General features: G+C 39.0%; 1 protein-coding gene across 1 annotated transcript in view; it reads left to right on the forward strand.

The window, feature by feature from the left end:
* smurf2 (SMAD specific E3 ubiquitin protein ligase 2) overlaps window positions 1-25,646 on the forward strand; it is a 59,520-nt gene that overhangs the window by 12,777 nt on the left and 21,097 nt on the right. Inside the window, exons 2-7 of the mRNA XM_036589577.1 lie at window positions 12,514-12,552; window positions 14,268-14,376; window positions 18,859-18,992; window positions 23,160-23,225; window positions 25,028-25,112; window positions 25,241-25,324. Coding sequence (XP_036445470.1) covers window positions 12,514-12,552; window positions 14,268-14,376; window positions 18,859-18,992; window positions 23,160-23,225; window positions 25,028-25,112; window positions 25,241-25,324 — 517 coding nt within the window. The remainder of the gene's footprint in view (window positions 1-12,513; window positions 12,553-14,267; window positions 14,377-18,858; window positions 18,993-23,159; window positions 23,226-25,027; window positions 25,113-25,240; window positions 25,325-25,646) is intronic.

Raw genomic sequence — 25,646 nt, forward strand, 5'->3', positions numbered from 1 at the left:
AATAAATACGTCATCAAATCAAAACACCTGTCCAGTGCTAGTAGTTGTTTTTAAGCAGTCTGCTAATATCAGTTTATTCTCTATCTGTAGGTAATACACAAACATGATTTATGCAAAAGATATTTTTTATTAACTTATGCTTTTATAAAAATAACTTTAAAATAGTGCAAATGTGTGCAAAATTGTACTGTTTAAAATAAAAGATTTGTGATGCTAATGTCACACTTAGCCAACTACTGGTTCTTCTTGTGTTACTGTTAGGGTACTTGTGGTCACTGTTGTTATGTGGCCTGCTTTATGTCTCTTTATGTTGCACAACAAGCAATTCTGGGATATTTTTCAGGCTGGGTTTGTCACAGAATCGGATCAGATTTGTTCCTCGAAATTTTAGCTTATGTCCAAGCTAGCGTTTTCTGCTAGTAACAGCCAGATACCGATACTCCAGTGAAGGCAATGTTTTCAGAATCAGAGAGCTGCAAATATGCTGTGATTTGGTATGATTTATGAACCGAATAACATCAAACAGAAAAATACAACAATCTGTAGAAAACGGCGTAATCCTATCCTGTGTATGAAGATTTATCATTCAACTACTCATGTAGTTTGTAGCATATTGTTGTTTTTCTCCTGTAACCCACTGACAAGTATTATAGCACACTGTTGTGTTGTTTGCACTTCAGCAGTAACATATTGCAATTCTCTTTTACTGTCTGCATCAGACCTCAGATGAAGCTGGCAGTGCAGAGCCTTGCATAAGACGTTGGAATGGATAAATTACTTTTCAGTACTAAATACGTTGGCCCAGGCAGTCAGTACTGAGATGGAAATCAGTATTCATGGAAGCAAGTCACCAAAGAACTTTATTCACACACAGTGCCTCGGGGTATACAATGCTGTATAGTGATTGAAGGAGCAGATATCCTAAAACAACCTGCAGGGGCTGGATTCACAGAGGTTTCTGTATTTTATTGAGAGAATGACCTGGTTCACAGCTTTGAGTTTTTCATGAAAAACATGATTTCTTCTTCCTGTGTTACTGCTTTGTAGCTTGGTTGTGTTCTTGAGCGATACAGTTGGTGATGGAGATGGATAAAACAAACCCCAAATAATAATAATCGTATAATCGAAATAATTTTTTTAGTTTATGGTAACGGTAGACATTGGATCATAATGTTCTATATTTGCTTTAAAAATGAAGGCAGAGTCCTTGTTGTAGGTGTAAAGAAGGGCATTGGGGGGTCCGTGATATGTTATACTTGGAAATCCCCTGACTGGTTTGTGTAAACGAATCTCTGTAACAAATCTCCATTCATCCAAGAACGTGACTAAGTAAGCCAGTTTGCCTTTTTAAGAAGTATACAAAAAGAACACAGTTTCTCTGTTAGTGTCCAAAAAAAATCCCCCTCCACAGCCACTGTCATCTTTAATGACATCACTGTTCTTTCTTTCTGTTCTTTCTTTCTGTCACTTTCTCACTGCTTGCTTGAACTGAGTGCGTCCTGTCAGTCAGCTCTTGCAGACTTGGCATGGTGAACGGCATCACGCACTGAATGAGAAACATACCAACACACACAGAGGCCTCTCTCTTCTTCCCCAGCCGCTTCTCAAGCCTGCCGTTGCCATGACAATTCTGTACTTCTGACTGACTGAGATGCGCTGGGTTACAGTTAGTTTTTCAGGACATTTGTCGGAGTGAAGGTTGTGCCTATTCATTGAATTGCAGACTAGGGGACCTTGACAGCGATGACTCTATTTATTTTTTAGTGAAGAAAGCTTTTGTGCAGGGCAACATAAAATTCAGTTTTTCCATTTCACTTATTCAGAAATCAAAGAACCCTGACTCCTTCCTGGTCTGTGGGGTTACTAGATTTGGAGGAACATAAGATATAACAAAAGATAATAACAAATGATGGTGTAAACCTTTCAAATATTGTTTTGTGTCAGGTTCATGTTTTCTTCAGCTCATTTTAAAATATGTCCTGTGTTTCTTTGAACCTGCTCACATATTTGTGGTTCTTTTTTCTTCAGGTAGTGCTGTATAGTTTTATAACTGTACAGCATTGCTTTATAGTTGACTCTTGATCTATTGTTGTATGTCAGGTTCATGTAATAGTTCTAGCCATTTTCAAAACGGGTCATCCATGCTTCAGCATGTCCTAGATGTTACTGCTTTCTCCACGTCACTCTATCCTCACTTGCCAAATTAGTGTTGCCAGCATCCTCCCATCACTGGTCTTGTAGCGGTGTGATTGTGTGAGGGCCTGCATGTGTTTGTAGCAAGCATGTAAGCTGTTGTTCAGTATGGAGTCATGAGAAAACACCGTGACCAATGAAAGCAGATTTACAACACTGCCCCACAGGTTCAAGCTGCCATGTTTTCTGTTTTCAGGGAAGATTCTTGTCATCACCGACCCTTTCCCACAAACTCCATCATTCATAAGAAAATCTTTCTGACGACCCAGAAGAACGATGACTGATAAACTTTGATGCCATTGCACTTACTGTTTTTTTTCTATAAGATGGAGAGTTAGAGTGAGAAAATGGAAAGCTGCGGTGTTGGCTTAATATGTTTTTGTGCCCATAATGATTCTAATGTGTTTCAGTTAGGTTCTGCACTGGGAGATGTATTGTAGGTTTATCATTTAGATAGAAGTGTGTGGCAGTGGAGTTTAGCTAAATGTGTTTCCTTTCACATTTTCTCTTGATCTTGATTAAAGCGTTAAGGGATATTAAAGCTATGAAATGTTTTCCACTGACAACATACTCTCACCTGTTTGTTTTGTGTGTGTGCACAAGAGTTTTTGGAAGGTAATGTGCTTTTTGGGATTTAGTGCAGCACAGTATGTAAACTATAGATTCCATATCATTGGTTTTATAGTTCAATATTTTTAAATGTGGCACTACTTTGTTTTTTACTTATCAGATGTCAAAAAATATTATGACATGCATTGTGAAAATGTTGTCTTAAAGTGTTTGAAGCTTGTAATAAGTATTTCCTTTGTTTTAGTTTTACTTTAGTGTCTATTTAAAAATAACTCTCTGATAGTTGGGGGGCCCTTGTGTTTTTATAAACTTGGCTGAATAAACAGTTGTCTTCATTAGTTCAGTATTAAGCATTATGGAGTACTTTTGGACACCCCACTAAGTTCACAATGTATGTGTATTTTATGGACACACAATTATTTCCAGTTGTTTTCAAATGGGGAGATGTTTTGTTTGTTGTTTTTGTGCACTGGGCACCTTGCATTTTATGTGAAAAGTTGAAGCGGTCAAGTTGCCTCATTTAGAACATTGACTCAGTTTCATACCGGGATAGAACATAGTGGAAATGCATTTGAAATGAAAATGCGCTGTTGCTTGTCTACCATGAAGACGGAGCCCTTGAGAAATAATTAGTTCCCTAAAAGAAGCTTCTAAATACTGGCTGGAGATTGACTGTCAGATTCAGTTTTGACACACATATGTCAAAGTCTTAGCCACCACTTTAATGCCGTACTATTTTCCTGCCTTTATTTCCTGAGCTCTTACTTTCATTTCATGCTTGTTGGCCTCAGTACCCCTCCACACACATTTTCCTCTCCCTCCCTGAGACTTCACGCCTCCCTCAAGCGCGCTCTCGCTTCTTCTCGCTGTGATGAGACAGCATGAGGAAGCTCACAGGGAGCAGCACGGCTCAAGATAGACAGGGACTCCCGACACCAGCCACAGTTTCACTGGGAAATTGAGTAGGGCGGGAAATCTCTCCTGGCACCACGTACCAGCGGGAAAATACCAGACTGACGGCACCATTCTACCGGGTCGTTACATTTTGAGTTGTGCCTGGGCGGCTATATGATTCTTTGGAAGGAAATGCCAAACTTCCTTTTGAAATGGCCTTTTTCCTCTCTTAAATAGGACCTTTCATGCCGGCTTTGGTGGGCTTGGCGCTTACTAGGGGATCCAACAGACCTTTCAGAATGTTTAGTATTTCTGACGCCGATAAACAGTAAAAGTCACAGCCATGTGACGCCGTTTGTAACATAGACAGTTCTGACTTGCCTGAATATCCGCACACACTAAGCTTTATCCAGCTCAAGGTCCCCGTCGTGGCTGTGGCTCGCGGTCATCCAGGGGAAGCCCGCTTTTGCCCCTGACCGCTTGCCTTCCTGGCGTCAGACTGCTCTCCTCCACTCACACAGACACATTCATGTTCACTCTATCTGAGTTGGCTGCTCAAAAGTCTTAATTTAGGCCTCAGGGACAAAGGGGAAAAAAACACACAAATCCCACACATTTTTACATTTTTGCATTTTTGGACAGGACAGGAGGCAGACCTGTCCACCAACCTGAAATGTGTGTTTCTGAAAAAAAAAAAAATTGGTTTTGTGTGTTAGTCTGGGGGCTTGTGTAGTTTGTACATATGTAGTATGGTCTGCTGTCACTGACCAGTCAGGCATCTTCTGGTTATGGTGTCTGTGAAGAAGAGAGCGCATGTGCAAGGCTATTTAGATGGATCTTCTTGATCGTAACAAGTTGGAAAACATGCCTAAAGGAAACTTGCCAATGAGCAGGCCTACCCACAATCTCAGTACATATGGAAATGTCAGATGGTCTGAGTGCATTGGCAGACTGGTTAGTGAGAATATAGCAACCAGTCTTGCAGCAAGGGAAGTGACAGACTTGGAGACAAATGCTTAGGGTTTTTCAGTATCCAATGTGAGAAAGTCCACAACAGACTGAGCCCATGCAGAGCTGTTGGCATGAAACTCTTGCAGAGGAATTGCACTTAATTTAGACACAATACTTAGCAGAACACTAAGACTTCTGTAAACAGGCCTCATGTTGTTTGACAAAGAAAGCCGTTTATTTGTTATTCCACACATGAAACATTTGATTAAATATTAAACCTGTGAGGAATAGTTTGGGCAAAAATGCTAACTTCCCCTAGCAACATCATCTGTGAATTTTGACAGGAATTAGTTTTTTTTTTATTATTCACTATACAATATTTTTTTTCATTATAGTTGTTTTTCAGTCACTAAGTTGTGTGTATAAAAATTCACACCTATGTTATTTTAATCAGCCTTAACTGTTTAGAGTAAAAACTCTCAACAGTGAATTCTGTGGAACATTTCATTTACAGGTTCATCAGAAACGTACTGTAGACTTTTTAGCGTCTATTACAACTAGTTACTCAGTCTGTTACATTCAACCCACCGATGGGGAAATTGTAATTTTTGGCCTTGCACTGCTTTTAAAATTGTTCACAAACAGTAGGTGCTGAAAACAAAGTTTTTTTTTTATTTTCATTTGCAGAGATTTGTAGGTTGCTTGTATCAAAACACAATACGAGCCACTAAAACCTGTAAAACAATTTTTTTTTTTTTTAAATATTTAGCAAAAAAACTACATAGGATTGTGCCCTGCTTTCCTTTGTTTTCTCAATAAATCAGCATTGTGCAATTGGCAGTTTAGACAATGCATGATGTGAATTTTATATGTAAAATATTGTGACATTATTGTAAATTGATTAAACATCAAAATAATTAGTAGCTTATTCTCCCTCACTAATGTTTGCAATAATGACAGCCCTTTTGGTAACAATGAATGGAAATGATTGGTCTCATGTTAGCTTTACACAAATTGTGCTTTTTTGTGGCAGTCAGTTTCTATTTATTGATAGAGATGTTCAGTTAAACTCTTTCTTTCACACAGAGTTCCTCTGTGTTGTCTAGTTACAGCTGCTTGAGATTCCCCTGCACAGTGGAAATGGTGTTCCCCTTTTCCAGATTCTAAGGCTATATTTCCCAACGCTGCTGATGAGTGCTTATACCATTAAAACACACTCATTTTAACTCAATAAAGGGTAATTAATCAGCTGATTAGTTGAATCTGGTGTGATGAGAGCAGAGAAAGCACTAAAATGTGCTGGGCAGTGTGCTTTCAGCACTAGGGTTGGGAAACACTTCTAAAAGATAAAGAGAGGTTGGTCATGTTAAAAAAAATAAAATAATGTAGAAATTATATGATACTGATGGCATAGGTGGCCTTTAGGGGAAAAAATAAAATACAGGAAAAATGTGGGGTATGGGCTCCTTAAATAGTGAGACTGATCTTGAGTCAGCCTAGAAGAGCAGCTTCAAAGACTCCAGTAGGATCCAAAATACCAGCACTTTGATTCTGTCTTCAGTGACCCAGTTTCACCAACAAACCCCCTACCCCCTTTTCATTGCTGTCTTTGGGCTGTGTGGTGTTTTCTTTTGAGCGGAGCGTGAGTGTAAAAATGGAGCATTCTTTGAGAATGCCAAAGGCCTGCTCACCTGTTCTCCCTCCCCACACACATGCAGCCTGTGAATAATTAATGGAACATACAAAGTAAAGAGCTAGGTGCTGGAGACCCACTCAGGGGCTGCGTGTACGTGTGTGTGTGTGTGTGTGTGTGTGTGTGTGTGTGTGGCGTGACTGGCATTCGCAGAGAGAGAGAGAGAAAGATGCATTCCAGATGCTTGAGTGATGAGGTGGGTTTCACTGGAACGTTACACATTCCCAGGGATGTTTATGGAGAGAAATTCTTCCTAGCCTGTGAAGCGAGCATATACGCTCCTTCATACATCCTCTCCTCCTCCCTCCCTCCCTCCTTTTCTCTCTTCCTCTCGTCTTCCAGAGCGTCCTGATGTGCTTTCCCCACACCATCTTTAAATGCCTCCCATTGCTCTGTACCGTGTCAATTAGAAAGCCAGAGTGTTCATGTGTGGGTGTGGAATCGACCAGTTCACGTGCTCAGAATGAATCAGAATGAGAGTGCCTTTGAGGCCCATGTAGGAGTAGGTTTTTTGTGTATGTGAGGTTGACGTGTGGTAAGAGGCTAGGCGTATTGTTTCCCGTGAATTCCTTGTTGCATTCATTCACACAGTGTGTTATATCATATGAGACCTTTTTTCCATCAGTAGATAGAAGGACTGGCTGCTGGTGTAAAACTGATCACCAACATGACGCTGTTTATTTTACTATATCATGGACACCATTATGTTGTTGCAGTGTATTAGACGAAAGTGGAAACACCAGCAGCCTTTTTCACCACCTGAAAAACACAGACTGTGTACACTTTTCATCAATTTTTATTTTTGGTGATTGGATCACATTCATAATTCTCTTGACTGCATGAAAAGCCAGGTGTAAGCACCCCCAGACCTCATCCAACACAAGTGTAAGAGTGGAAATGATGAATGTGTTAAAAGGCAAAATTGGATCTCAGTTGGTCCCACTGAGGACACATTTTAGTGAATAGTGTAAATAGATTCCAGATAAAATATATGTAGACACAAAGCAGACATGAAACATCTGTTAATGCGGGTGTAAACAAACTCATAAATTCTCCTGTATGTGCAGGACGTCAACAAAGCTACTGGGGCTGAACAGCTATCATTTGTGCAGTGAAGAAAAGAACTGTTCAGTTACAAGCTGCTACTCTCTATTTGGTTTTACAAGGATCATTTTTTTATTTTAAGGAGATATAAACATTTTCTTGTCATTTGAAATATCAGGAATCAACATTGCCTTAAATGGGCAAAAATGGGCACTTCTGGTTTTTAAACTGAAAGGAAAAAAGGCCAAACATTTTGGCTGGAAAAAACCCCAGATGAAACAGGACCTTTATCACAACAAACACAGCACAAGTGCTGAATGAAAATGAGAAGCAGTGATTAAGAACACTTTGTTCCCTTCACTCTCTTGTGCCATTCAACTCAGACACTTTCAAATGGTTTGAGCAGTAGCAGAACAACAGTGGGGGGGGAACAATTGCATGGAGCTGTTTCCTGGTTTCTGTGAGGGACGTTATTTTATAATCGCTGTTAATTTCGGGGGTCAAGAGGGCACGATGCTCAAGTACTTTTCTAATACTGACATACAAGGCAGAACACAAGAAAACAGCAGCAACAGAAAAGAAAGTGCTTTCTAGGATGCAGACACAATCTGTAGCCTCAGTTTCTAAACTAAAAACCTAAAAAAAAGAAATTTATGCCTTTGATGACCAGTCATTCTGTGTTGTTAAGGACATTTGTGTTGTGTAGGCACATATTGTTTAATAAGAATTTTAATAAGTTTTTGTATGTAAACTGTTTTTATTTACTGTCAGCCCTTTTTGGTTTTCGATTTTTTTTTTTTGGTCCAGGGTGTCTTAAATTTCGGTTTTGATTTAAGACAAGAATTTTAATTCTGTTGCATTACTGTGTGAGACCACTGGATTTTGTGGTACATTCTGTAGCCTACATACTATAATCATTTTAGCGAGTTTATTAAACGTCAACCATTTTTATTGTATGTTAGCTTAGTTTTGTCTTATTGAAAGAAGATTTTATTTATAATAAGAGCCTTGTGGGTTTATATTAAGTTTTTTACAAAAGCGTAATTACAAAAAATAATGAAACATAAAAATAAATAATTGTAAATAAAAAAGCACAAACAAGCAACCTTTGATGCATCAATACCTTATTTTTCATACCGAGTACTAGTACGTGCTTTTTTTTTTTTTTTAGTATTTGCTGATATTAATAACGTAATGAGTAACTTATTTAGAATTTAGTACTTGTTATTATAAATGAGTGCAGCGTACCTTTAAATTAAAACATGAAATTGTGGCTGATTTTATAAATGATTAAGCTAGCTATGCTGCATTAGTAACTTTAAATCGAGAAGCATTGCGGTGGAGAAAAGTGGGTTATGTACCACATCAGAAAAGCGCTACTGTACAGCTGTAAGTAAAGAGCATATTAAGTTTTGATCCTTTCAAGAACAGTCTCTGTAGCACAGTGACAGCAGGAATCACATCTGAGACTAATCCAAGGAGCTCACTTGTCGAGTTTCACATCTTGTTGGAGTCTTTTGATTGGATGGTTGAGCGTTTAGTTAAATGTCCTCTAAAGCCAGGCATACACTATGCGATTTTAGAAATCTTGTTTATTGTTGAGTCATGCTGTACATTTAAATAGACCATAACATACTGACAAACGATTATGTTCAGACTACATGAGACACAGAAATCTCTGTCTATGAACAATTTCCATTAAAGCTGTTTAACTCAAAATATCACTCTGCATGTCCAAGTACTGAGCAAATACACTGAGAAACTGAGCTACAGCAGCTTTACTAACTTAACACACTGTGCACTGAATTAAAACCAGGAGGTGATGTATTAAGGGTAGTAAAATACGGTCTCTCTGCAGCCTATTTCACAAAGACATTTTAAAAAATCACGGTATTAACATTTATACCTTGTAATTTTACTCAGTCAAACAGAGTGACACAGGCTTTAAGTCTGCCAGTGTTGAATTTTCACCCATATTGGGGAAGTGGTTGTGATTGTGTTTGTGTGTGTTTGAAAACAGGCTAAAATCGCACAGTGTATTCTTGATGAGAATGTGCCAAGGTGGACTGCTAAAAATGACCAGTGACTCTGCGTTCGACATGGCAGCAGCAACACTTCTCTGTGCAGGCAGACACTCGTTCACTGCCAGCTTAAGTCGTATAGTCATTAGCGCAACAGGGCACTGGGCTTACGTCACGTGGTGTAGGTGGTGTCAGATGTATGTATCGGTTTATTTTTTACGAGTATGAGTAAATGAGCATGGTACCAAGCTGATACCAAATACCAGTATCGTTATTGATTCATCCCTAAACCTTTGTTTTGGTTTCTACCAGGTGTCTTGAATTTATATTTATTGATATATCACTACTTTTCAACCTCCTGCTCAAGATCCAGTTTACATCAATCAGATTTTGTCTTAATTTGGCAACTGTTGGCAACTTGTGTTCTTACCGGTTTTTTTTTTTGATTTCAGAGCACCACCTGACTGTTTTTTAGCACTGAAGCATGTTTGTTATTTGTAAATACAAGGTGTAAATAATAAACACATTTTGGCCGCAACATTAATTGGCTTTTTGGCCTGCGTGGCAAGTACAAAATCTTATATCTAATCCTGGTATATCATGATTGTGCCAAGTTTGTGGAGGTCGTAGAAATATTGTGATATATTGTCATCACCCACCACCAGCAGATATTGTGCCTGCATGTAGAAATACAGAACTCTGTGTGAACCAGACGGAATCAATGAAGGAGTATACCGTTTCTCCATAAGGGCGTACCTTTGTATGTTTGGGTTAGCTAAGTAAAGTCTGCTGCTCACCTGCACCAGAGTGTTGTGCAAGCCCCTTACCTCTACATACACACACACATTCCAGTCTGTTATTCTTTACTGTCTCTGATTTCTCAGAACTGGCAGACTTCTCATTTTGTTTAGGTTGAATACCTCAAAGGCAGCCTTTCTGACAAGCACCCTTTCTTCGCTCACGCCTCACGTCACCCTTTGGCATTCCCCTTTTTTGCTCAGCTTGAATTCTTCCTTTTTGTGCCCCCCTCCATCCAGGCAACCAGACAGCTGTCATTTGTTCATCTTGTGTTTCCTTCTCTTTTCTTTTTGCCTGCCCCTCTCCCTAAAGTGGTTGTCAGATGTTCCTGTGTGTATAAGGTGCATGGTGACCATATGGAGACTGCAGCCCTGTGTGGTTCAATGATGAGTGTAGGGTACTCATTAAGGGTGCTTCAATGAAGAGTCCTTAACCTCATATCCTTAGTCCACCAAATAGACCTGACAGAGCAGCCTCAGACATAAAGGGAGCCTACAAACCCTTTTAAGCTTCTTACACAAGTGCATTAAAGGAGGGCTGAAGTGTTCCCAAATGCAGGAATACTGAAGAGAGATCTGCACCCAGTCAACTGTACATGCATTCTTGATATGTTGGCATGGCAAGTAGGTAGGACTGGACGATACAGGGAAAAACTGCCTTGTTCCACTTTTATTGTTTCATATTATGTTTGTGATGTGCCATGCTGTATACTAAAACTCAAAATCAAACATATAATCATTCTAAATAGCAATTTAGAAGATATAGAAACCAAAATGCTCCAGCAACACATTCTACTGAGTAGTGCATTGTCAGATATTGTGATACGGTTAACGATTGGCCTCCTTTGGTTTGACCAAAATAATTTGTTTGAATCATGTTAAAACCCAGATTCATCAAAACATCCACAGAAATCCATTTGTGATTGGTCAAGATGCTCACAGAACACAATAGAACATTCAGTGATTGCTAACAGGCTCATTTATATGACTTTTGTGACATGATTATTGCAAAATATGATATTTCAATAATCTTTAAAGAATAATACATAATGCAGTGTTACAAGTATCTAAAGACAAGGAATGTTCCAAAATTTTGGCCACTGGAATTTTCCCATGGCACTTTTGTTTTTCAGCTAAAAGGTGGGGGTGAAAGGCATCACAAAACAAAGATTAAATGGGTAGAATTTTAATGGTAATGAAAATAGGAAACAGTGATTAAAAATGTTATTTGTTACCTTCACTTTCCTGCGCTGGTCCACATAGACAAGTTCAAACAGTGAGCACATTTCAGCTGCATGGAACGATATTGTGGTTTCATTAAATTAGACAAGCAGTTTTTAATGTCTGCTGAGTATCAAGAGATACCAAAAACTTCTTTGTTGCAGATTTGATACTGCTTGAAAACACGAAGTCATGCAGAACACTGCAAAACAACAGAGACAAAAAGCAAAATCCTTGCTAGCACACCATCTGAAGATTTTGAGATTCAAAAAAAATTTACAAAGGACAGTGCCAAAGGGCGAAGTAGAGCTAAAAAAAAGAATGAAAATCATGGCCTTTGATGTCCAACTGTTCTAGTAATTTTATTATTTTTTAATGTTTTATTATTTTTGTTATTTGTTAGCAGTTTTTTTTGTTTTTTGGGTCTTCAGTTTGGTTCTTTGGCCCAGTGTGTCCTAATTTTTGTTTTTTGTTTTAGCCAAGGTCTTTAAAATCGTTGCATCACTGCTTTTGTAAGTATCAGACCAAAACAATGCACTATTAAGAGGTGAGTGTTGCTGATGCATTTTGGGTCAGTCTCCTGTAATGTTTATTTGAATGACTTAGTGAGTTAGTAAGCGTGGCTATGCTAGCATTGTGAGATGCCAAAATTAAAAGCTTTCGACTTCTAAAGTTTTCAGAGTCCTTTAGGAGTGGAGCTGTTAAAGCCCTGGCGGAGCTGAATGTAGGCCAGCTGCGGGCTGCAGATTCCACCGGCTCTCCGCAGCTCACGATGCATTTTTAAAGCTTGTCTGCTTGATCCGAGTGCGTCGTGCTCAGTAAGAGTCTGAGCATGACTCTCCGCATTTCCTGACCCATTTTAGCACCTTGATCCTAAAAATACAGCCCCCTGACGTCCAGATCAGAAACCTGTCTCTCTATAGCTTTGCTTTAATCACTGGAACTGTATTAAACACTTTGACCCTCACGGACCAAACAGGGGCTCTGCATTAAGCTTTCTTTAGAATGCTTGTTAACAATGTCACTTATTTTGATCTGCTTTAGATGTACTGTCATAAAAGCCTGTTTTGGTGTCTTGGCTAGCCAATGAAATTAAATGTTTTTTTCTCTCTCTCTCTTTCCCTTGCAGTGCTGTGTGCGAAGAATCTGGCAAAGAAAGACTTCTTTCGTAAGTAACCCAGAGAGCGACAGAGAGAGTGCTCTATTTCTGTAGCTCTATGTAAATCAGCTCAGTGTTTTAGAGTCGTCCCGTCTGTTTGAAGCGCGCCGAGTGAGATAAGTATTCTTCCCCTGCGAGACGCCAGAAATGTGGGTCAGTTTGAGGAGATAAAGCGCCCCTGAGTGCAAGGCACACACACATTCACACAACTATAATCTGTCTCTGTCTAGTCTCTCTCTCGTGTTCTCTCTCTCTCTCTCTCTCTCTCTCTCTCTCTGTCTCTCTCGCGCCCCAACACAGTACACGTTCAGGCTGACGAAAAAGGTGATCAGATAACCCAAGAAAAAGGAGATAGGGGAGAAAAGCAAGAGAAGAGAAAAAAAACAGTAGTTTGAGGGCTGATAGTCTGCAGATTGCATGTCTGTGCACTCGTCACGGCTGCAAAACTTAGCAGTGCACCAATAAAAACACTGGCCGGTCTGGAGGGAAATTAAAGAGAGCCGTCTGTGTGTCTGTCTGTCTGCCTGTCTGTCTGTCTATCTTTGGGTGGGTGTGTGTGTTTGGAGTTGTTTGGGTTGTGGGTGTTGTGTCGAAACAGGTTGTTAAGGTCAGTCACCTAAACACCAGTTACTGCTTACCTGTCCCATAATAGCACAGTCTGCACCTGTTTTAGAGAAAGTGTCTGTGTCTGTGTTATAAGTGGGCAATATGACAGTATGTATTGTTATCATGATGAATTATGTTTTTCCAAGTATACTGTGGGTGTCATCACTACTTCTAGAAGACTGAACAACTGCAAGTTCCCTTTAAAAAAAGATTTAGACCGGTTTTTGAGATGTAAACAATATGTAAACAACAATAACAAACAGCATATAGAAACTGTATAAACTGCATAGTAAAAAGTAGCTGACTGGGTTTCAGCCCAGTATGCCAGTGTTATATTTTTATTTATTTTGAGCAATTGATGTTCTTCTTAAATAGCTCTTTTTAAGTAGTTTAAATTAGTAAACTGAGTACCAGATGACACTGATCTAATATTTCTTCTTTAAAAATATTAATTGTTAAAATAAGCTGTTTTTAATTGAAGCACTTCACTTAAGATGCTCAAACTACTTGAACACTCTACTACCACATACGTGTGTGTATGTATGTGTGTGTGTGTGTGTGTGTGTGTGTATATATATATATATATATATATATATATATATAATAAAGCAACTATCACAATGTGGGAGTCATATTTCAGGGTAGAAATCCAGCTTTTTATCCTGAAATCAGCCTAATACAAGTATCTGTTGTTGGATCTCAAAAAGTTTGTTTTTGGAAGTGTTAAAAAAAAAAAGAAAAAAGATTGTGCTCAGTTTTTCATAGGCTTTTTTTCATAGCCTTTTGCCTGTTCCAACTTGTTCAGAAACCTCAAAAGATTAAAAATGTTGCGGTACATAGTGTGGGTTGAAATGGCAAAGTTAGCTTTGTTATACTATCTCACCATAGATGTGTTAAGTGAGGAGTAAAATATACTTCCTCCAGAACACAGTGCTACATTTAACACAGGGCAGCTCAGACAACAGTGCAATTAGATAATAAATGCAATAACTACAGAAAAGGATTGTGATTTCTGTGAGTTTTTTTTTGTTTTTTGAAACTATATTGCCCTTAGTCTCTGTATGTGTGTGTATGTATATGTGTGACTGTGTAATACTGTATTTTATTACCTGTTCTAGGCCTACCTGACCCCTTTGCTAAGGTGGTAGTGGACGGTTCAGGACAGTGCCACTCCACAGACACAGTCAGAAACACACTCGACCCCAAATGGAACCAACACTATGACTTGTAAGTACTCAATACATACTGGTGTGTTTTCTCCATCCCTCACACACACAGTTTGATACACACACAAAATGTGGCATACATCATTTGCAGCTGACCACTCTGTTTCAAGGATTCCTCCTGTCTAATCACGAGTGGAGGAAAGGTTTTCTCAACATCCAGAGCTGTACAACACTCAGCACACAGCTTAAAACAAACTGGACAGAAAAAGGAATGTTTTCAGATTCAAACAAGTTCATGAAGTTGCACTCAGTTTGCAGTTTTGTGTTTACTTGCTTGTCCATCAAATGCGTTAACTTGCCACCTAAAGAAGCACGTTCTGCTTGTAAGAACAAGGTGCTCTGCGCTATCTATCCATTTATACACCCTTCTGATCACAATAGCAGTAGCGTGGAAGGCAGTTGTCAGCATGTGGACGCACATGCATGCAAGAGACTCTGTGGCTGTAAAATAATCAGGTAATTTCATGAACATAGCACAGAGATACAGATGTCACTTACAGTAACGTCATCAGTTTGGTATTTAACAGTGCTGCAGCACTACAAACATAACCAAAATGCTAACCGCTGATAACTCCACACACTTGCAAGCTAAACTACATCTGCAAAAGTGAAACTAACTTGATTACACAACCAACAATCATACCTGATTTAGCAATAGTTAGTAAAAGATGCTTTATTCAATGCTGCATTTTGTACAAGTAATGATGAGTAAAAAGCTGATTCCAAACTGTTAAAGCACTTTTGCTGCATGTTGGATGTTGTAAACGTCACACTTGCAGACTTGAAAGCAGTATTTGTTTCACTCACGCATTAATGTACTGTGTAAAAATAAATTCCTGAATTTCAATATAGCCATGACTGTATTAATGTGCATATTCTAGGCTTAACTATGATATTCTGCTATATCGATGTTTAACACATTCCCTCTATTAATTTCTCACTGGCCACACACCACTTCACTCTCACAGTCTGTAACTGACACAGATATTCTAGTACACAATCTCTCACTCTCCCACATACTCAGTCACTGCTTACTCACATTCAGTAGAAACCTGAGAGATAGCAATGAATGTGATGCTTTGTACAATATGTCTCGCCTAACCAGCGCTTAACATGCCTGTTATTAACCCATCAAATTTGTCACTAGACTTCACATATGTGGCCTACACACACATTCAGGTGACCACTATCAAGAGAGGCTCCTGTAGATTAAGCCATCACCTGTATACAGACCTCATATACTCTAGATTTGAGCAGGTTTGCAGGGGTTTCAAAAGGAGCTTTAAAGTTATCAACTTTGTCTCCATAGTCACATCTAGACCACACATCTCAGTGTGTGTCAACAGAGAGCTGGAAGTTGAAGCAAAAATAGAAACTTTCCCTCCAACAAGTCTCTCAATGTCACTTTTCCCAAAGTCCTAAACGAGGGAGAGAGGGTGTATGTGCATAGGGGTGAGGATAAGAATGAGGGAAAGAGCAAGGGAGAAAGTTTCCAGTATTTGTCCTCTCCTTACGTGGGATGACAGAAAGAGGAAGCACGTGTCTCAGTTTGTTTGGTTGCCTTGGTGACTGGATGCTTTTTTTCCCCCTCAGCTGGTTATAGACAGAGAGACAGAAGGAGAAAGAGGACTGACATTGGCATTACAAGAATAGTTGAAATTAAATTTACACAGTTTTCTCCTTACCACAAATGCAGTCAGTCATCCAAGACATGTTCGGCATCTGAAGTTTCTTTAGATTTGCTCTGGACTGGACAAAACAAAACAGACAAAGGTGCAAAGAAATTCAATCTTCAAGATGGCTGCTACTATAATACTACTCTTTTAGCTATGCTACATACTTTTCTCTATTTTTATATAGATAACACTCAAAAATGTCACCAGTACAAACGGAAAACATGGTTGACAACACGGTCGTTACGCCCAGGATGATGGCTGGAGGTCCTGAGTGGTCAAATCTGTCCTGAGTGGTCATATACCATAGTGTTGAGTGTTTGAGTTTTCAGAGATACTGCACACATTCAAGAAAAAGTACCAAGAGTGTAGTATGTTAGCATTGTTCAAGTTTCAAAGCATTTCCTGCGCTTCCCAGTCTATATGGTCCAAATATGGTAAGTAAGCTGAAAAACAGCCTACTTTGAATTCTTCATTTTTGTGATGTCACAAAACAAAAAAAGGGCCTGTTCAGCCTACAGTAGTTCAGCTCTGCCAGTTCAGGCTAGGAGTGGGTAATATGATAATAGTTTATTGTTATTATAATAATTTCTGTTGTTTTGTTGATCGTTTTTTATGATCCCTAATTCAGGTTGGAGTTTTTGTTTTTAAGTGCGGCTTAATACAGGGCAGCCAATCAGAGTAAAGCTCCTTTGTATAAAACAGCCTGTTAAAGTCAGGGGAAGACTGGGAAACTGTAAATTAGATTTTTGGCAAAAATATCACTTTAATGCCAGTGTTTAGTTCTCTCTTTCTCTCTCTCTTACACACATACACTCCCTTTCTCTCTCTCTGTAACTGGGGGCAACAGGTGGACTCCCGGGTGCAGCTGGCCCTTTCATTGAGGAACTTTGGCTCAGGGAGCTCCGACTAGGCCATGTCAAACACAGCCAAGCTTTAAACGCTGGCCTCAGTGCAGCAGCAAGTGCTTAGTGCAGCTCTGACTACTTAAAACCTGCTTATTTCAGCTGCTCTCAGATCAGTGTCTGAGGAGCTCCATGCACTGTCCTTGCTTACTGTTCTTCCTGCAATCATAGTCATTTGTTTCAGAGAGTTTAGATATCTTTCTTTAGCTTTTCATTTATTTTGCTAATACCATCTGCCAACTGTAGGATGTTCCTGTGTGTTGGAAAATATGACCTGCCCATAATCTTTATAAATCTTTATTAGTAAAATGACCATTCAGACAGGTTAAGCTTTCGTTCAGATTTTGGCCCAAACTCTGCCTGCAGGTCTTTTACAAGCAGTTGTATTATCTGGAAATAAGCGTAGTTTGGCACGCACGAAAGTTCCTCAAGAGTTCCACATAATTTGGATCAGAGAGGTTTCTGAGCTCAGGACTTTATTAAATTCTCTGGCGCTGGAAATTTGATAAATGTTTGCCAGCTCCAGAGAAGCAGCTTTTTGTTTGGGTTTCCTCTGACCCCTCTGGCTTGCCTGGCTTCGTGTGAACATCTAACCGTGCTATCCATCCCCTCTTAGTTTAGTCTCCCTTCTCTCGTCTCCTTTCATCTCCCACCTCCTCCCCTTTACTTTTCTCCCCGTTCTCTCCTTACCTCACCCTTCGTTAACAGAGGATTCTTTCACTTTGGCAGCCTCTTAAGATCTTATGACATTTCAGACATGCTTGAAGGACTCTGGCCAGAGCTTTTGAGCTTTGAGGCCTTCTGCATCTTGCTTTTGCTTTTGAAATCAGGAGCTGGTTCTGGATGGTATCGATGAAATATCACAGTATTTTCCAAATATTTTACATATTTAGTCATAATATTGGATCATATTTAAGTGTGCATTGATTAGTTAACATTATTGAACCTGTGATTCTTGAGTACTGATTTTCTTTGAAAAGAATGTCTTAGAAACCTGATGTTGTGTGTTTTGATTGGATGGATTTTTGTTGTGATTGAAAGAATTAGCAATACTGAGTCAGGAGGAAAAAAATGCTGTTGTGAGTCTCCCTGTAAAGCGTGAAATAATTTAAAATCTTTATGGGAGATTTCCGGACCATGTCATACGTATCAATGTCACACAGCCTTCACCAAACACGTCCGTCACCAAATCTTGGCTGAGTTCTCTTTGAATACTTTTTCAGCGCTCTCGCATTAGATTCTTCTGCTTGGGGAAAGAGTCTGAAGCACAACCAACATAACAGAATGGTATAATAATAATAATAATAATAATAATAAACTGAACAATAGAAAAGAAATGCGATAGAAAAAATCTATCAGGAATATGTCATGATGGACAGGTAAGTTCTCAGTAGTAGCACTCAGAAGGTACAGAGATAGGGAACTCTGGTCCTGATTGTCCTGCTTAAACACACTTGATTCAACTCCGTTAATTACCAGGTTTAATTGTTGAGTCAGAGCAAAGAAATCATCAAACTGTGCTGGACTCCAGCCCTCAGTTCCTGCCCTCAGTCCTGCACACCTGCTGTAAAGGAAGTTCCACAGTCAAAGTGCATATTGGCTAAAAGCACCAGTTCGTGTAATCTAGCAGAGGGGAAGCAGGGAGTGCGTAGTGTTCTAGGTAGGGAGTGATCATGAAGAAGGCCAGTGAGGTATGAAGGAGTTAAACCATGAAGTGCCCTGAATTATTATAACTGTTTATTAACCATTAGTTAGAAGTCCAGAGTGTGTCGTAATAGAATGAAATGTCCGCCCTTACAGTTCATGAGTCAGGCAAGCCAAACCAAGAACTTTTAGCCTTACAGAACTAGCATGTAAGTTGCCAAGAAAGTTTGATTTATGGCTACATGTCTTTCCTCTGTGTAGATACATTGGGAAGTTGGACTCCATCACTATCAGCGTGTGGAACCATAAGAAGATCCACAAGAAGCAGGGCGCCGGCTTTCTGGGCTGTGTACGGCTCCTCTCCAACTCCATCAACCGCCTCAAAGACACTGGCTGTAAGTGTGTGTTTGTGTGTGTTTGTGTGTGTGTGCGTGTGTTAATGTGTGTTAATGTGTTTTTTGCTCCAATTGAAAGTGTATCTGGGATGGCTTTGTGTGTCTAGATGACCTCAGCAGCCTTAGCTCTGAAAGTGTGCATTGACAATAATATGCATGTTATCTATGTCTGGATGTAAATGACACTGACTAGTCTGTATCTGTCTGCACTTATGTGTGTACTTGTTTTTTCATATGTTTTCTGGACAAAAATGTCCAGACTTTGTAGAACAATCAGATCAAACAGGTAACCTACAGCAAAATGGTCCTGACTATATAAGGTGTTTATATAGTATGTGCATGTTTAATTTTTAGATTTCCGTTTAGATTTCCATTTAGAGTTAGGCCTAATATTTTTTACATAAAAAAGTAGCTCCATATATTGGCACGGGCAGAACACAACCTTAACCTTGTATCTCAAAAATGGTAACATTTCAGAAGAAGGAAAAAACATTCTTAACTTTTAACATACAACAATTTTGTACCATTGTTATTGGTCTATTTGTCATGAGATTTTCACACAATTTAAAGGTCACCTGCATTTTTTTTGAATGATATAAAAAAAAAAATAAAAAAAAAAGTAGAAAAAAAGATGAAGGTGCAGTGTTTTGTTTGGACTGACACGATACAGAATTCATACAGTTGGATGGGCTTCACTGGTCAAATTTTATATATATATATATATATATATATATATATATATATATATATATATATATATATATATATATATTAAAGTGAAAATTACACGCACTGTGAAAACAATTACTGTTCATTTACTGAAGTTAACATTGGAAAAAATAAAAACATAAAATGTGGCCTGTGCATTTTCTGTTTTATTTTTTCCAAAATGTTAAAACGTGCACTACAAGTAGCAGAAAATGTCGACTTATTTTCACTTAGAAAATCAATAAATAATTGTATTTGTAATTTGACCAAGAGTGTTTTTGCATATGACTGTATGGGACACATGTGCTTAGGTTCAAATCATTTTATTCTGGTGAAGGTTGTGGAGCTATGGGTCACGTTTTTGTTGTTCAGAGATCCAGACAGCACAGACGGAAGTGATTTTTGCAGTCTAGTACAATGCTCTTGATGTCAGGCTTGTGGCAGTGGAGACTCTAGGGCTCATTTGTGATGTGCTGAAGCAGAACCAGGCCGGTTATGGTGCCAGTGTGCTTCTGTCTGAGGGATTTTAAAACAACACTTTTCCTAGAAACCCTCCAACATGGCTGATTTCCTGAAGAAGTACAGGAAACCACCAGCCTCTCCCACAGCTGCAAGCAAGGGGTTCCACCCTGCCCAACGTTTCCTGATGTCTGTCTGTTTTCTCTCTCTGTCTGTCTCTGTTGAACTCTTTGTCCCTTTCCTGATTAACTTTCTGTTTCTCTTTCATTTCTTTTATGTTTAATCTGTTTTTTCTCTCTCTCTCTCTCTCTCTCCATCTCTCTCTCCATCTCTCTTTCTCTATTCTTCTGTTTGTGTTTCTCTCAGAACGAATTGGGACATTCTTTGTTGTGGCTGTTTAGATACATGTTTATCATTCCTTCATTTGCAGCTGTTTAACCACAGTCTCCCTGCGGTTAAAGAAGTGTGTGTGTGTGTATGTGTGTGTGTGTGTGTGTACATGCAGTTCAACCGATCCCTGTTTAGTCTAGTGGTACATCCTGGCTTGACTGTCATTCTCTGTCTGAAGAAACCCTACTTGTTATTCCTGTCTCTTTCTTCCCGTGGTGCACCATAGACAGAGAGATCTAGCATCTCCACTTCTCGAGTCTGGAATGAATAAAGCAGGCTTTGTGTACACACGCGCGCACGAGCACGCACGGCTGCAGTGGGTGTGACCTCTTGGATGCTTTGAACGGTCCGTGGTGGCACTGCCTCTCTGTCCATCTGCTGCAGTGTCTCACAGGCAGTCAGGCAGTCAGGCACACTCTGACTGAAATTTAGTGGCTGTGGTGGAAACGTTATGCAGGGATGAGCAAGATACACACTGCCCTTGTGGGCTCACTGTGTGTTGTGATAAACTTTTCATTTTTATACTGAGTTCACACCAGACACATCAGCATCATGTAGGAGTAGAGTTAGTGAAACGTGAGCGACCATTCGTCCCAACCACGCTGTCTCTCGACTTAGTCTAGTGGAGTCAAATGTGATCTTAAACCAAGAACATCTGGGGACAACCATGAGAAACTTTAACAATGAGAACAAACTATTAGAGTCGGAGTAAACGGAGAGTGAATTTTCTAAACCGGTCTAACACTTGTAAAGTACAGGTTGTTGGTACATTCGTCAACATTGTCTGATTGAGAACCAGCCTGCTGTTTGCCCATAGATGTAGATGCCCATAGATGTTTGTATGGCTGAAAACCGAATCGCCTGAAGTTACTTTCTTGTCCATTTATGTGATGTGACCTGCGAATACAGCTTGAATCCCCTTTGCAAATGAACTTGCACCTCCAAAATGGACAGTAATGGACATGCAACCAAGACTGCAATTTTTTTTTTTTTCCTAAACATATACACCTGGCCAGGCTTGGTAAACTAATTGCCACATCTCATTGGCAAACAAGCGAAGTCTCTTTTGTCCTGAGTTAATAAAGGCATTTACATGCACTTAATGATACGATTATAATCCGATTTTGGTAGTCATCTAATTATTCCCCTGGTTATTTAAACAGCATACTCTGATTTCCTAGATGGGATTGAGGCCTAGAAATCTGATAAAGAATCTGTTTTAGCCCACTAATCAGATTTTTCAGTGTGTGTAAAGCCTCACTCCGATTTAATAAATTTTCCTCAGTTTGTGCCTGTGCGAAAACAGACCGCTGTTCCAGAAATAGCAAGCGTTTAACACAACACTCACAAGATGGCAACAAAACACTTTCGGAGTGATGCTGCAAACAACTTGATGCTTGACAAAATGAAGAATTTAAATATTCTTCATATTTTCATGTCTTGTTCTGTGAGTTTGTTGGGGAGTTGCAAAGCAGAAACCCAACTGCTGCCTGACCCGTGCAAAAACTGTGTTTTCCCGTTTTCTGTTTACCCAAGTGCCTGGAAACACGCTGAATAAATTACAAACAAAATCTGATTTTCTGGAGTTAGCAGTTTATTAAGTGACACTCAGTGTCTTCAAAGTATTTAAAATGTTTTGTTTGTGTCAGATAAAAACTCAGCATGACAGTAGCCACCTAATATCTTTAAGACTGCACAGGAGCTGCTCAGCATCTACTAGAACAACAAGGTCAATATTAAATGATTAATTCATAATTTCAGTATAGTTCAGAAACTCACAGAAAGAAATATTTTGTCGTTATCATGATAAATTACATTTGACCAACTGTGTGTTTCATTACGAAAAGAGCGTAATTAATCCTGTTTAACCTGTTTTAGTGCAGCACAGTATGTGAAATGTTAAGTTCATTGTACTCTTGATTTTATAAGGACTTTTTTTACAGACTGCTATTGATTCTTTTAGTCTGTTTCAACTTACCAAACCTCAGAAAAAGTAAATATTGTAATTAATATCTTCTATCATACAAATGAAGTATCATGATGTTATATTTTTGCTTTATTGTCAATCCCTACATATTAGTGCTGTTTGTTTTAAAAAGGCTTGTGTCTGTAAAGAACAGCCTGTGTATAGTAAGTATATAAACTGCATTAACAATTAGCTGAATGGATATCAGCCCATTATGCCAATTTTATCTCGTTTTATTATTTTATTTTTACCAGTTGTTTAGATTTTTTGAATCATGTTCCTTCTTGAATGGTTTATTTTTGCAAACCTTGAACAAAAACTCAGATGTGCTACTCCTGTTTTTACTTTTCTGTTGTACCTTGTTTGGAAACCTCTAAAAAAAAATGTCATGATGCGTATTGAGTATCGTTAAAATGCCAGAATTGTGATGTTAAAGTCTGATTGGGTATGTTAGGGTTCTTTCTTTTACCCCAATTTATCCTTTTTGTGTATTCACTACCGAGCCAGTATCTAGTAAAAAATGGTCCACTTATTAATGATTAATAGGCATTTAAGCATTTTCTTTGCTCCTGCTTTCATCAAAGGCTTGTGTTTCATCATGATTTGCATTTCTCTCTCTTTCTCTCTCTCTTTCATATTCACAGATCAGAGATTGGATCTCAACAAGTTGGGGCCTAATGACAGTGACACAGTGAGGGGCCAGATAGTAGGTGAGTTTGGTTGATGTCCTTGTTTCTCTCCAGACTTCTGCCATGGCTACTGTGTATGGTACAGTCTCACAATTTGCAGTCTAAGCGTAGAGAATCTGATGGTTGGTTCGTGAACTCTTAACTCTTAGTTCCGCCTTAACCTGTTGACATGGCTAAATGATTGGCTAGAAGAAAATGACTGAGTAGTATTTGAACTGCCCCACCTCCTTCCCCGCTTCAGAAGAGCTGATTTCCCCCAACATTCCTCTCTTCCCACTCAACCTGCCACATCTGCCTTTCATCCTGTGAGTCAGTCCAGCCCTGGGGACTGCCGGAACCGTTCTGTAATGACTATTAAACCCACATATTTACACGAAGCACGATAAGGCAAACACTTAGGGTAAAAAGGAGGAAAAACACTCATTCATGCATTGCCATGTATTTGGCAGTCATTATTTTGTATTTTACAGTATGTAACATTTTTCAGGGCTGATGGTACTTAAAACCTTAGTCAGAAACATGTCCATATTAATATGAACTTGAGATGAACTCTGAGGCGCATAGCGATGGCAACTTGAAACCCACTTATTGCTCTTTGATCCAGTTGAAGTGAGAAGGCGGCCTGCACCCTATAAACTGTTCTTGTGAACTGGAGTGCAGACGTGAGCTTGACACTCAGCTTTATGAGCAAACCTTTAGTCACAGTCTCCTCTGTAGCAACTTGTGCTTCAGATGCTTCCTATGATGTCAATGTTAGAGTTGCTCTCTAATTACAGAAACAGAGCTCTTCTCAAAAGTAGACATTGCTGAAAAATGTTGCCTATGCATCTGGCCTCTGAGTTTTCATGGACGTGTCTCAGAGCTCACAGATGGTTTACACCTAATACAGTTGCTAATGGTCACCGCAGGGTATCTGTTATATGCCCTCTATAAAAGCCTGCACTAAGAGCAGAACAGGCCACCCAAAACGTTCATGTGTCTAATAACTCATAAAACTGAAATGTGCCAGAGATAAAGCTGTTTAAACATCATTCTTATTTAACTCCATAAACTGCAGGAGTCCATAAGTTCCCCTCTCTTAAATTTCAGAGACCACCTGTAATTTATTTAATTTCATTGACCATTAAGTTATGTTAAGGTACTTATTTTTCAGGAGATATTTCTGGGGAGATTAAATATTCTAAATAGGAGTTAAAATAATTAAAAATACAGAGAAATGGCGCAACTGTGTAAGACCTGGTAGACCACCAGAACTTTCACCTTTAGATAAACAGTTTTTAAAGCTTTCACCTGGACTGACCACCCCAGACCCCGGACCTCAACATCATTGAATGTGTTTAGGATTACTTGGATCATGAGAAGCAGAAAATGCAAATAACATCTAAGATTGAACTTTGCAGTTGTGGAAAAATATCCACAATATCCTGCAAATTTCTTTGAAAAACTGAAAGCAAATCAAACTGAAAAGAATGGGAGCTGAAATAAAGGAAAAGGGTGCAGATACTAAAAAGTTAAAATTGTGCTATTTTGTTTAGTTGTTGATGATTCTATGTGTGATTCTGTACAAAATGTTTTCTACTTTTGTTTCTAATGCTGAAAAATGAAAACTTGTATTTATTGGCTTTTTTGCCTGGAAATTAAATAAACAAAGGGTCTCTGCCTTTTTTAGTATTGTACATTCTAGTTTCATAGTAATTACAGAATTAGAAGCATTAAGATCATTTTCTTAGTAGAGCACCTGCCGTTTAAGAGGTTAAAATATCTAGATGAGTGTTAAGAATACTATATCTAATGTTTTACTGTCTGGGCTTGTATGTGTTCAGTGAGTCTGCAGTCCAGAGACAGAATTGGAACTGGTGGGCCAGTGGTAGACTGCAGTCGTCTGTTTGACAATGACCTACCTGATGGGTGAGTTACTGTGGCAAAATGGCTGTACAGGCGTGCTATGAGTAAATGTTTTCAGTGCAGATTGATCTTTCATTGATTCTGCCTTGCTGTTAAGAACTTGCATGTGTAACTGTGTTTGTGTTGTGCAGCTGGGAAGAAAGAAGAACCGCATCTGGTCGAATCCAGTACCTTAACCACATCACACGCAGCACACAGTGGGAGAGGCCCACCAGGTGAGTGAGAACTGATCTGAGATAAGAGTTTCTGTTTTGTGTGAATAGAGACAATGGCCTCAACCTGTTTTTTTTTTCTTGCAGTGGAGATTTGCTTTATATGACAACACTGCCCACTGCAACGTTAAATTATAAACTCTGCTTTGAGCTCTTAGGTTTAAAATGCTCTTAGAAAAAGTGTTATACTAGGCTTCATATTAGAAAGTGTGTTGTGCTGTCTTTATTTTTGTAATTCGTCTTTTACAGATACCAAAGAAGGTCTGCTGAGAGCAGACGGAAGTTAATTCTGGGATTTGTCCATTTAGTCTTGTTTTGTCTGTTT

This window comes from Colossoma macropomum, unplaced genomic scaffold (assembly GCF_904425465.1).
Source record: "Colossoma macropomum unplaced genomic scaffold, Colossoma_macropomum, whole genome shotgun sequence".
Taxonomy (NCBI): Eukaryota; Metazoa; Chordata; class Actinopteri; order Characiformes; family Serrasalmidae; genus Colossoma; species Colossoma macropomum.